Source organism: Grampus griseus (assembly GCF_964374135.1).
Source record: "Grampus griseus genome assembly, chromosome: 17".
In the NCBI taxonomy this organism is placed as follows: domain Eukaryota; kingdom Metazoa; phylum Chordata; class Mammalia; order Artiodactyla; family Delphinidae; genus Grampus; species Grampus griseus.
The window spans coordinates 38,279,473-38,293,739 of NC_139011.1; the positions used below are offsets into that span (position 1 = coordinate 38,279,473).

At 44.7% G+C, this 14,267-nt stretch overlaps 1 protein-coding gene across 1 annotated transcript in view; it reads right to left on the minus strand.

The window, feature by feature from the left end:
* The window catches only part of MATN2 (matrilin 2), a 155,753-nt gene that overhangs the window by 62,795 nt on the left and 78,691 nt on the right, over window positions 1-14,267 (minus strand). The window contains exon 5 of the mRNA XM_082674458.1: window positions 8,596-8,718. Within this exon, the coding sequence (XP_082530584.1) occupies window positions 8,596-8,718 (123 nt within the window). The remainder of the gene's footprint in view (window positions 1-8,595; window positions 8,719-14,267) is intronic.

Below are 14,267 nucleotides of genomic sequence, written 5' to 3' on the forward strand. Positions count from 1 at the left end.
CTGTGTTGGGTCTTCATTGCTGTGCACGGGCTTTCTCTAGTTGAGGTGAGCGGGGCTACTCTTTGTAGCGGTGCACGGGTTTCTCATTGCGGTGGCTTCTCTTATTGCAGAGCACAGGCTCTAGGGCGCGCGGGCTTCAGTAGTTGTGGCACATGGGCTCAGTAGTTGTGGCTCGCGGGCTCTAGAGCGCAGGCTCAGTAGTTGTGGTGCACGGGCTTAGTTGCTCGCGGCATGTGGGATCTTCCCAGACCAGGGCTCGAACCCGTGCCCCCTGCACTGGCAGGCGGATTCTTAACCACTGTGCCACCAGAGAAGCCCAAAGTCTTCAAATTCTTGCTCCAATTTTTAAAAAATCAAAATTGAAAACCATAGACAACACATTATGGGTATGATTTATGCAAGAAAGATCTTTTTAAATCATATTTTAAAAATGAACTTAAAATTAGTAATTTTTGGAAGAGTAATCAAAAGCAATTTTTTGTTGTTGTTGTTGTTGCGGTACGCGGGCCCTTCACCGCTGCGGCCTCTCCCGCTGTGGAGCACAGGCTCCGGACGCGCAGGCCCAGCGGTCATGGCCCACGGGCCCAGCCGCTCTGCGGCACGTGGGATCCTCCCAGAGCAGGGCACGAACTTGCGTCCCCTCCACCAGCAGGCGGACTCTCAACCACTGAGCCACCAGGGAAGCCCAAAAGCAATTTTTATTATAGGTACATTTATGTGTTTTAAAGAAAGTGTAAATGCTTAAGGTAGGTTTGGAGATGCATTTTCCATGATTCTGCTCTTTAAATGAAAATTTTCATCTATTAGCCAATCTCACAGGATAAGAAGTTTTCTCCTGGACTTTGATTCTCGTGTTGGTTTTGTTTCTAGTGTGCATGGCTCTCTGGGGAACTGAAGGGAAAAGGGGAGATTGGCAAGGCAGGATTCAAGCATTCCTGGGTCCCAAGACCCTGGCCTGTAAAACCTGAAGGTGTCAAACCCCACTTTGATTTGAGGGCCACCCACTGGCTCACTGCCAGACCTCTGGGGACAGCAGAGACGGGCATCGTGAGACACGGAAGAACCCACTTCTGGGCACGTGAACCTAAAAGCTTTCTAAGGGTGAGAGAGCTCCAGTCCGTTCAACTCTGACATCCTTCGCTGCATGTTTTGGGTTCTTTGCATAACTTCCTTGGTTGCCAAATTGTACTTATAAAAAGAGAGGCCTAGCTAGCGGGAAGCAGCCTCATAGCACAGGGAGATCAGCTCGGTGCTTTGTGACCGCCTAGAGGGGTGGGATAGGGAGGGTGGGAGGGAGGGAGATGCAAGAGGGAAGAGATATGGGAACATATGTATATGTTTAACTGATTCACTTTGTTATAAAGCAGAAACTAACACACCATTGTAAAGCAATTATACCCCAATAAAAATGTTAAAAAAAAAATAAGGGAGGCCAAGTTTAGGGGGCGGATGTATGGAGGTGACTTATGTGTATAACTCAGAGGACTGTTGTTCCAAGTCCTCTCCTACTTCAACGAAATCCTTTCTTGGTCATTTTGCCTGAAAATTCTACTCTCTACAACCAGAAAGATTAATTCCTTGGTTGTCGTCCTTCGGCCCTCCAGATCACAAAGTGCTAAAGTCTCAGGGTCGGAAGCCAGTCTCAGCCTAACATGTGAGAAATCGCTCATCTGTCTCCTATTTGGCGCAAGGTCATAAAGCCTAAGATTGACAGTCTCTGATTTACAATCTGGTCAGATTCCAAGGTCTCCCAGCAGGGATCAGTCTGCAAAGAGGATGGCCTTAGAAGAAACAGGATATTTTACGGAGGAATGTTTGGGTTTTTAAGTGTGTTGATGACAGACTAAGAAAAACCAAATTTGTCATTTAGAGAAATGGTAGAACCAGTTTACTTGCTGAGTATATATAAGACACACTCACAGAGTCAGATTCACAAAACCTCTCTTACCCAGGGCATGACTGAATTCTTACATGTAGGAGTTCAAAACTCAGAGAAAGCTTCCTACTGACTTTGATAGCAATAAGGAAGTGTTCTGGGCTAAATTCTGTCTTCCCACCTTAAATTCATTTGTTGAAGTCCCAATCCCCAGTTGGTCAGATGGTGATTGCGTTCGGAGATAAGGACCCTTAAAGGGTGATTAGGTTAAAATGAGGCCATTAGGGCGCGTCCTAATCCAATCTGACTGGTATCCTTATGAGAAGTGGAGATTTGGACGCACACAGAGGCACCAGGCATGCATGGGCACAGAACAAAGACCACGTGCAGAAGCAGCAAGCCAAGGAGAGAAACCTCAGAAGAAATCAACCCTGCCGACACCCTGACGTTGGACTTCCAGCCTCCAGAACTGGGAGAAAATAGATTTCTATTGATACTCGCTCTGCGGTATTTTGTTATGGCAGCCCTAGCAAACTAAGACAGGGAGAAACCCTTGTACTGGGGGGAGATCATGCTTCCAGCATGAGGAGTAAGCTGAAAATCTGACCTTTCAATACAAAGATTGATCCTCCCATCCCTTGTCGCCAACTTAAAAATCAACCATTCCCTTCTCACTGAAGGTGACTGATATAGGAGAATATAGGAGGAAAGCTTTGAGGGCAGCAATAACAGCATGCTAAATCCCCATGTTATGTACCACCATCATTCTGGGTATGGACCTCAATATGATATTTCAAATGTACCGTATGTTTGATGCATTATTAAATGCAAGCATTCATAAGAAGACAAAAATTCATAAAGGATATAGAAATTCAGATTCAACTGTTTCTCAGTTGACCATGTATAGCACTGTTCCAAGTGCTTCCAATATATTTTTTAAAAATTTTTTATTGGACTGCAGTTGATTTGCAATGTTGTGTTAGTTTCAGGTGTACGGCAAAGTGAATCAGTTATACGTAGACATATATCCACTCTTTTTCAGATTCTTTTCCCATATAGGCCATTACAGAGTATTGAGGCTTCCCATACATTAACGCATTTCACCCTCACAACAACCCTTGGAGGTAGGTATTGTTTTCCTCAATTTACAGATGAAGCCACTGAAACAGAGAGGTCAAGAGACCTATAAAATGTGGATGACGATAGTACCTACCTCAAAGGACTGTTGCAATTATAAGTAAAAGGTTTCAAGCAGGTTCTAGGATTTAGTAACATTAAAGAACTGTAGATTATATTTTTATCACACTGCCTCCCTAATCAGATAAGGTTGAATTTGGGAGTAAAGAGATACCTTAATGCTACTCAGTTGTTCCACAACCGTTTACTGAGCAATTACTATGTGTCAGGCATTGCGCTAAATCCTGGATGGTAATGACAAGCAAATAGCATCTTAAGATGGTAAGTCATCTTTTTCTTTCTTGAATTTTATTTTGTTTATATTTTTATACAGAAGGTTCTTATTAGTCATCCATTTTATACACATCAGTGTATACATGTCAATCCCCATCGCCCAATTCATCAACACCACCACCACCACCACCACCCCGCCGCTTTCCCCTCTTGGTGTCCATACGTTTGTTCTCTATATCTGTGTCTCAATTTCTGTCCTGCACACCGATTAAGATGGTAAGACATCTTTGAAGACAGGCAGGAAGGAGAAGCCAGGCTTTTAGCTGTGATTACCTCCAGGAAGTGAAATTGAGGAGTAATGTCTTTCAGGTTTTGATTTTATACACATCTCTACTCTGACTTTTTTTTTAATAAGCAAAAGTTGATTCTGTAATTTAAAAACCAATGAAGTGGAAAAGTTTTTTTTAAAAAAAGAAACATGAATACTTGAGATGGTGATCCCTCAGTCTCAGTCAATGATTCAAGAAAAACATTTTGCAAGTCTCCTCTGTGAAAGATGAAAAGTATAGGAATTGGTGTCTTCCCCCCATGGGTTTACAATCTGCTTGGGCAGATAAGATGCAAACAGGACCAAAGCTACCCCAAAAGGCAAGGCAGTCAGTAAACATCAGGAGAGCAAGTTCAGCAAAAAATTTACCCTCAAAGATAGAGCTAAATGGTCTTTGAAAAAATGTACAGTTTTGGATGGAAATTAACACAGCTTTAGTGGAAGCCGATGGATTACAAACACCATGACTCAACTAAAGCAAAACGAGGACTTCTGTTAGTCAGTAATCCACTCGATCACCTGAATGTTGAAACAAATCCAGTTCTAACCAGAGTTAAAAGAGCAGTTAGGGAAATGGGACTCTAGCACTTGAAGTTAAAGTTCCACTAACTCAAAAGTGTGGAAATGTTGGCTAAAAGGTCCTCAGTCTGGCTAAGAATTGAATTTTCATGTGGTCACAGTCATAATTCTGGGATGAGTCAAAGCACTCCCGTGGGGTCCATTCACCAGTAGCTGGTCATGGTGAATTTCTACCAAACTTCTTTTAAATGAAGAGGTTAGACTTGCTGTCCCTACTTTCTCACCCCCTCCCCCCTCCCCCTAGAAATCTGTCCTTTTACCCCACCCCTCTCGATCGTTATCAATGGCCTCCTGGTCATTTCTGTGTCCCTAAGGTCTAGCAGAGTGCCTGGTAGAGTCTGGAAATGTCTGCTGAGATGAATCAATGACTCAACTCAATGGCTTTTTCTCTAAGTTCTGTTCCATTTGGCCTCGCTGGGGCATGACACTAATATTGACCTGGCCTAGAAATTCTCTTTCCCATCATGTTCCATGACGTCTGGTTCTCTCGCCCACCTCTCCCCAACTCCTCCATCCCCACCTTAGGCGGTTCCTTCATGGCTATTCTTCCTGCCCCACGTCTCCCTCCTGCTTCCCGCATGTGGCTGTAGCCCAAGGCTCAGGCTTCACTGTCTCCTAAGGCCACACTCCATGGCATCCAGGAGATGATGATGATAATAATATGTGTTATAATAATAACAACAGTAATAACAACAATCGTCTAATGTGTATTGGGAACTTTACTCGTTATCTTATTGAATCCCACAGACTCTACGATGTAGGTATTTTTACTCTATGTTATAGATGAGAAAACCAAGGCTCAGAAATAAAATGACACATGACTAGCAAGTAGCAGAACTGGGATTTGAGCCAAGGTCTCGCTGTATTGAAGGTCCAAAACAAACACATAAGTGAACACTGGAAATGGAAATTAAAATTCAGAAGGAAATGGACCGTGCTGCTTCCTGCCTGCACCACTGGTTCTACCCTCTCCTTGCGGTGTTAGCGCTGCCTCTGCTCCCTCTCGACGTGTCCTTGTAGGTGTCCCATCTCAGCTTCAAACCCACTGTGTCTAAAACTACTCATTATCTTTTCTAAAAATCCCATCACTTTTTCATCACTGTTGCCATCACTCTCAGAGTCATGGAAGCTCAAACCCAGGATTCAACTGTGACTTTTCCTCTCCCTCTTTATTCATCGCACCTTCTCTCATTCCTCACCCCTTCCTTCTCGTTTCATTTCTACGCTCTTCAAATCCGGCTCTTGTCACCCCTCACCAGAGGGCTACCATAGTCTCCTAACTGGTCTTTGCAGCCCTCCCTATCTTCCCCCTGGAATCCATCCTGCCCTCTACCACGAGATTAAGTTTCCTAAAATGAGGCTTTGCCTTTATCAGTCCCACTTAAAAACCCTTTAGTGTCTCTTTTTCAGAGATAAAGTCCAGACCCTTTAGCCTGGTTTTCAAAGCCCTGTATCCTCTGGTTCCACCTGATGTCTTCAACTTCATCTCCTACTTCTCACCTGCAGGAATTCTCTGCTTCAACAGAGTTAGTCTCCTCTCCTGCTGAAGTCAGGTTGGCCTTAACTGGGGTGATCCTATACTTTCGCGTTCAGACTGGAGCCCCCTTGAAAGCGAAAGGGAGTGTTCTTGAGAAGTGAGCCAACAGCCGTAACCTGGTGTATCTGTGGGGAGGAAGGTGATCTCCGCGTCTTACTCTTCTGCCATCTTCCTCCCAATCTCCAACAGCCATAAACTGGGACCCTCCTGGATTAACTGGGATTATGGTTCCCCACATTCATACCGTTCTCTGCCCATCTACATACAGGCCACTCAGACCAGGAGCTAGTGGAATGCTTCCAGGGTCCCTAACAGCCTCTGTTTCTCCTCTAAATTTCCTGCTCTAAGTCTGATACCTGGAGTCTCCATCTTGACAAGTCCCTTCAGACTGATGTCTTCAGGTTAGGCTGCCGGTTTAGCTTTCAATTTGGTGGCTTCTCACTGGGACCATCTCTCCTGATCTACCAGCTCTCTACCTGGCCCTCCCAGCCCCGTCTCAGTCCGCACCTCTACAGCGTCACTGCCCTCATGTCTCCCCTTGCCTTAGACATCTGTCCCATTGCTACCCTTCCTTACATGATGAGTCTGTCCCTCTTCTCTGACCTCCTGTGGCCTCTATTACCTCTATCATTTGCTTTGCACTCAGCACAGCCCCATCGAGCAGCAGCTGACATTTTGGAAGTTTATTCAGTCTCCCTAACCGAAGCAACTGGCCACAAAGGTCCAGGGCCACTTAATCATCTGACTCCCAGCCTCTAACAGCTCAGGCATTTGGTGGAAGAGGATGAGAATAAGAACATGCATCAGGCCGGGGTCACACATAGTCTCTCCCAGTTTCCCATTCTTCAGCTTGAGCCCCTGCTCTAAGGAAGGCAGACATTCTTACACACTGACAGCGGCAGCAAGAGCAACACGCATCTCTAATAAACACAGCCCACGCCAGCTCCCCGGCAACCACAGCATTTCTTCTCATGCTTGTTGCTCTTCAGTAAATGTCAAACTCCAGAAGTTTCAGCAAAACCCTTAGAGACTCAAAGGCTGTCTACTACAGAGGACCGTTAGGCAATTATTTGGCAACACCCAGAGATCTGGGCTCCCCACTGCCTTCCAGTTTCCCGAGGGCCAAGGCTCGTCTCCTGCCCCAGCCATGGCCCCTAATGCCCCTGGCCCCGCCAACTCCCCGTCACTCACACAAGCTCTGGGCCCTCCCTGTTCCTTCTCTCACCCTAATTAACCAGACCCCCTCAACCTGTATCCTATAGCTCAGCTACTGGCCTTACTTCCAACTGATTTCCTTCTGACACAACAGCACACAAAGTTTCTCCCCATTTAACAACTGGTAAGGGAAAAATATATATGTAAAACAAAATAGAGAGTATGACCTCATTTTGGTAAACATTAACAAAATGTTTAGAAGTAGATACTTACGTGGGGGAAAGGTCTGGCAGAAAATACAACAAGCTATTAATAGTGCTTTTCTCGTCTGTTTTAAGTTCCTCAATGAAAATAGATTATTTGCATAATAAAAATTAATGAAGGAAAAAAAAAAGCGGGTGTTTCCACATTGGCTTCTTTTTTGCCTGTGTTAATGGATGTGGTACCCTGCTACCTATCACGGTCACGACCCACAGAGTAAGGGGGAAAAAACAACGCAGGCTTAGGAGACCAATTCCATTTGTGGACTTCTGATGAGGGCCGTTTGAATCTCCATCAGTGCGTAAAAACAAACAAACAAACCCATTTTATTCTCATCATCACCTGCAAAGAACAGGCCCCACCTGCACTTTTGTTTTGTTGCTTTTTCCTTTCCCGTCCTCAGCTAAAAGTCACAGTGTGCTGGAAAGCGTAAGTTCTATGTGCAAAAAAATCATCATTGACTGTTTGTGGGAAGCAAAACAGAACAGGTCCTCTGAAAACAACAGAATGTGGAACAGGACATGTAGGATCCAGGGTTAGAAAATGAAGGTTCCAGGTCTGATGTCAGTCAAGTCCTTTTCCTTCCTTTCCTTGTGGATTTTCTGCCTCATAAGTATCCAGCTCAGTTTACTGAACACCTACTATTTGCCGGGCACTGTTTGTTGGTGGAAAGATAAATGAGGCTGTGCAAGTTTAAAGGGCTTTGCAGACACACTGGGAGGTGCCACATGCATATTAGGGATTCAATGGTCTGCCCTGCAGGTGCCCATGAAAACCGTTATCCATCACCGAAGAAATTAGATGCCATCCCCCCACCTCTCACCGGCCCTCGCAATGTGGAGTTGCCGCTCAATGGGAAACCGCTCAGCTGATCGTGAGCCAGTGCCTGTAGTTCCGAGCACCGCCCTTGAGACTGCTTACCCAGGACCAGCGTTTGAGGCCGCTATTTGTTTTCTCTGACCGTGGTGTCTCACTGCACACAGCTGGCCTCTGACACCTGGCGGTCACTGGGGCCTGTCACTGAACTGCAGATCCGTACTTAGAAGGAAGGCTGCCTGCCTCTTCGAGGTGCCACTCAGCCACCTTACCCACCACCGACTGGACCTCGTGTATAACACGTGAGCTATACTGAAGTCAGGCCAGCCCAGACATACCTTCCAAACTGAATGAAAATCCGCCCAGTCCTTTCCGAGGAAATCAGTAACGGACAATTTTGTTTACATAGATTATCATAAATATGCCTTTTGCTGAGGACCCAGAATGAGAAAATGCTAACCTCAGCCACAAACGAAGTCTTTAAAGTTCAAATTCTGACTAACAACTAGACCAGAGGACTTGGACCACTTTGTTGAAACTCACAGGAGAGCAACTGGATATGTGGCACCCCTCTCCCTTCTTACTAGCTTCTCTTGTGTTTCCCCATCAAGCAAGGCTGGGTGGGATACTCACCCACACACCGTTTCCCGTCCTCGGCCAGGATGTAGCCACTGTAGCACTGGCAGACAAAGGAGCCCAGCAGGTTCACGCAGAGCTGCTCGCAGCCGTGGTCCTCCGCTGCACACAGGTCCTGGACTGGGGCAAAGCCATACCATTAGAACGTGGCTCTCAAGGAGGTGACCCTCGGTGACCCTCGGCCATCAAAAAGCAACTCTACAGCACTTGTCAAAATAACCTTTAGGGCTTCCCTGGTGGCGCAGTGGTTAAGAATCCACCTGCCAGTGCAGGGGACACGGGTTCGAGCCCTGCCCCGGGAAGATCCCACACGCCGCGGAGCAACTAAGCCTGTGCGCCACAACTACTGAGCCTGCTCTCTAGAGCCCGTGAGCCACAACTACTGAAGCCCGCGTGCCTAGAGCCCGTCCTCCGCAACAAGAGAAGCCACTGCCATGAGAAGCCTGCGCACGGCAATGAAGAGGAGGCCCCGCTCATCACAACTAGAGAAAGCCCGCACAGTAACGAAGACCCAACACAGCCAAAAATCAGTAAGTATTAATTTTTAAAAAATGACCTTTAAAAACATTGAAAATGTTATAAGATCATAGTGGAAAATTTGGGAAACAGAAAAAAATAGAAAAGAAAATTCACCTGTAATCCCCCACCTGCAGTCCTACCATCCAGAGGCCACCGCTGTTAACACTCGGGTGTGTTTCTATGTATATAGAAAAACTCATTTTTCAAAGTTGGAATTATTCATCTCTATTAAATGCATTAAATAATTTAAAATTAACATCTATTTGTGGGACTTCCCTGGTGGTCCAGTGGTTAAGACTCGGTGCTCCCAACGCAGGGGACATGGGTTCGATCCCTGTTCAGGGAACTAGATTCCACATGCTGGAACTAAGAGAGCCCCATGCCATAACTAAAGATCCTGCACGAGGCAACGAAGATCGTGCGTGCCGCACCCAAGGCCCAGTGCAGCCAAATAAATAATTAATTAAAAAACCCCACGAATTTGTATTTTTCCCATCTCAATGAAAGTGTTCTGAAAACATCTGGATGGTTCTTGAGGACTGAAGTTATCACAAGCAGGTATTTGCGCTTGTCTGCATCAAGTACCATTCCTATTCTTTGAGAACTAAAAGGCTTTGTCATCAGAGTCTCACCAAGGTACACACCGATACACACAGTCTCACCAAGGTACACACTGAAATACACAGTCTCACCAAGGTACACACCGATATACACAGTCTCACCAAGGTAACCTGGTGTTGTCTTTGACTTTTTTTTTTTTGTAAAATTTTATTTTTTTTTCATTTTAACATCTTTATTGTAGTATAATTGCTTTACAATGGTATGTTAGTTTCAGCTTCACAACAAAATGAATCAGTTATATATATACATATGTTCCCATATCTCTTCCCGCTTGCGTCTCCCTCCCTCCCACCCTCCCTATCCCACCCCTCCAGGTGGTCACAAAGCACTGAGCTGATCTCCCCGTGCTATGCGGCTGCTTCCCACTAGCTATCTACCTTACGTTTGGTAGTGTATATATGTCCATGCCTCTCTCTCGCTTTGTCACAGTTTACCCTTCCCCCTCCCCATAGCCTCAAGTCCATTCTCTAGTAAGTCTGTGTCTTTATTCCTGTTTCACCCCTAGGTTTTTCATGAAATTTTTTTTCTTAAATTCCATATATATGTGTTAGCATACGGTATTTGTCTCTCTCTTTCTGACTTACTTCACTCTGTATGACAGACTCTAGGTCTATCCACCTCATTACAAATAGCTCAATTTTGTTTCTTTTTATGGCTGAGTAATATTCCACTGTATATATGTGCCACATCTTCTTTATCCATTCATCCGATGATGGACACTTAGGTTGTTTCCATCTCTGGGCTATTGTAAATAGAGCTGCAATGAACATTTTGCAGAAGCTGAGAGAGAGCACAGTGAAAAGACCTGCTACTCCACCAAAAGAATGGCAGGTCTAGAAGAGCCCCTTATTCCCAAGTCTGCCTTAGTCTCTTTGGACATAGTTTTCCTCATTCCATTTCTCTATCAGAAGGACCTTTCAAAATCCTCTTTGTGCTCTACTTATTCATCCCATAAATGAGGAAAATGGGAAGCCAAAGGAGGTTAGGTAGATGTAACAAAGATTACTAGGGAGAAATGAATGTATGGCTATTAACAATTCTATTTTGATCAAATATTTATTAGTGCTGGGTCCTGGCTATTTACTCAAATGCAATGTAAGAACACATTCACAGCAGTGCATTTACTGCCGTGGAACTAAGAATCTATCAGAGGATGAAACGGTTAAAGGCATTTTCACTCCATCACCGACTCAGTCTCTCCTTTGAAGAAACAGGCTGACATGATGGCATTATTCCTCAGCAAGGAGAACGGCTTGGTTTCATAACTAGCTCTTTGAGTGACTTTACCATTAAAGTTGGAGAAAATCAAAGAGCATTAAAGGGATTGAATATATGAAAAATTGTTTTCCTCTGGTTAAAAGTTACCACTATGACAGCTATGGTAAAAACTTAATACATAGAAAGCTGGATTAATCCCTGAATCCAATGGCTACGCTTTAATGTAATCTCCTAGGTCTTTGAGTTTTATAGTTTATTATGCTTTTAGATAATTATAACATATCAAATTGATAAAAAAGATAAAAGCTGATATATTCATCACCTCTATCAAATGCGTTAAATTTTTTTTAAAAAATAAAAGTTACATCATAAGATGAAGAAACATTTAGGTCTAAGATTCCACAAATAAGGATTCTGGTTTTAAAATACTAAAAGAATTATTTTCATTCCCAAATCAATAAAGTAGATGAAAAAATTATCGATGCAAATTCCTCCCTTCCCAGTCTATTTCTATCTTATATTTCCAATTGGGAACTCCAACTGAGATTTCCCCTGGATCCAGATATAAGGAAAAGAGCAAGAATCAGAAAAAACTTCAGCTCATGCAAAAATCGTGGTGAATAATTAAAGAGTGACAAAATTTACAGTTAGTTACAAGCTTAAGCCAGAGACCTAAGAAAAATCTGAATCATCAGATACTTTGCATTTATTCAGTCAATGAAGCACCTAGTTTATCCCAGGCACTGGGGATATAGTGGTGAACCAAACAGATAAAGGGGTTCCTGCCGACACACAGCTGGTACTCTAAGGGTTAGTGATGTGAAGTTCTAGGAAGAGCATTTCTGATAGAAACTCAGAAGTGGAATTTATCCAAAGAAAAACAAAAACACTAATTCAAGAAGATATATGCACCCCTATGTTCACTGAAGCATTACTTACAACAGCCAAGATACAGCAGCAACCTAAGTGTCCATCAACGGATGAATGGATAAAGAAGATGTGCTACATACAATCAATGAAATGTTACTCAGCCATAAAAAAAGAATGAAATGTTGCCATTTGTGACAACATGGATGAACCTTGAGGGTATTATGCTAAGTGAAATAAGTCAGACAGAGAGAGACAGATACATACGATCTCACTTATACGTGGAATCTAAAACACAAAACAAGTGAACAAGCATAACAAGACAGAAACAGACTCATGGATACAGAGAACAAACTGGTGGTTGCCAGAGGGGACGGGTTAAGGATATGAATGAAACAGGTAAAGGGGATTAAGAGGTACAAACTTCCAGCTATAAAATACGTAAGTCACAGGGACGTAATGTACACATAGGGAATATAATCAATGATACTGTAACGACTTTGTACGGTGACAGATGGTAACTGGACTTATTGTGGTGATTATTTCAAAAAGTATATAATGAAAATGTAAAATACTGAATCACTACATTGTACACCTGAAACTAACACTGGATGTAAAGAGTGTTTCTGACTGAAAGAACAGTGAATGCAAAGGTCCTTAGGTAGGGCTTCTCTGGCGGCGCAGTGGTTGAGAGTCCGCCTACCGATGCAGGGGACACGGGTTCGTGCCCCGGTCCGGGAAGATCCCACATGCCGCGGAGCGGCTGGGCCCGTGAGCCATGGCCGCCGAGCCTGCGCATCAGGAGCCTGTGCTCCACAATGGGAGAGTCCACAACAGTGAGAGGCCCCGCGTACCGCAAAAAAAACAAAACAAAACAAAACAAAAAGGGCCTTAGGTAGAACAAACTAGCCCCATTTGAGGACTGGGAAGGCCAGAGTAGCTATCAGATGCATCCTAAATAACTAAAATACAAAATAGAACATGCTAGAAACCCAGAAGAGAGGTGCTGCCAATACAATGGGAGTTCAGAACGGGGATGGCTTACTGCCAGCCGAGGCTGGATCCCTCAGAAAAGTCTGGCAGGCAAGCGGCAGAGAAGGGAGAAAGGGAAATGGACCCAGGGCTGAGGGAACAGTAAATGTGCGAAACCGAGGGAAGCAGGACAGGCATGGTAGCTGACTTCCACTCTGGGAATTCCAAGGGAAGTAGCAGGAGGGAGCACTGGAAGGACGACTGACACCAGATGGCAGAGGGCCTGGAATCAGGCTGCGTGGTCTGAACTGTGCCCAGCAGGCAGTGGGGACCACTCAAGGTAAAAGCCTTCCAAAGGGACACGGGCCATTTTACCTGAGCTGTGCTTCGGAAGGATAATTCTGGTTGCATCACAGTTTCTTTTAGCTCTGGGAAATATAAAGGACTTCTAGAACAGATAAATGAAAATCACTGCTTTGGGAACAGCAGTAGTTTTCTGAATTCCAAGCGAAAGTAGCTTGGGTTTGCTTGCACGTTGATGGGAAAATCAACCTCTTGACAGGAGGACCTTCAATTGTTCTTCAGAGCTCTCGGCCCCGCCCATCGGCTGTCTGTGCATGTCAGTGCACCCCTGCACTTCTCCCTCCTGGCATGTGTCACAATGTTAATCACATAGGCATTTATGTAGTGATGTATTTACTGTGTCTCCCTTGCTAGGCTCCCTAACTGGGAGGAGAGCGTCCATGCACAAAGTCCTGATGGCTGGAAAATGACACCCCAGTACACTGGACCAACGTACCCCCAAATCCCAAGCCCATCTCTGAAGGTGGGGGGGTACGAGCTTCTCCACCTGGGTCCCCCTTCTCAGCTCCCACAGCTGCTATGCCTCCTCTCTGTGTCCAGCAGGAATCCTGCCTAGCAGTGGTTACGAAGAAGTGGTGGCAGTTTAAGTAATTTTTTTCTCTTATTTATAATGATCTGTTTTTGAATTTTCTAACAAGAGCTTATACAAAGAGCTTTTATAATAATGAAAAAAAATCAACGTTACAAAAGAACCCCTTTGAAAGTAGCATCTTAAAAGCAGTGAGGACTTCCCTGATGGCACAGTGGTTAAGAATCTGCCTGCCAGTGCCGGGGACACAGGTTCGATCCCTGGTCCGGGAAGATCCCACATGCCGTGGAGCAACTAAGCCCGTGCGCCACAACTACTGAGCCTGAGCTCTAGAGCCCGCGAGCCACAGCTGAGCCTGCAAGCCACAACTACTGAAGCCTGCGTGCTACAACTACTGAAGCCCACGCGCCAAGAGAAGCCACCGCAGTGAGAAGCCCGTGCACCGCAACCAAGAGTAGCCCCTGCTCGCCGCAACTAGAGAAAGCCCACGCGTAGCAAGGAAGACCCAACACAGCCAAAAATAAAAATAAAAAAAATAAAAAATAAAGTGTGTCTTTATAAAATAAAATAAAAGCAGTGA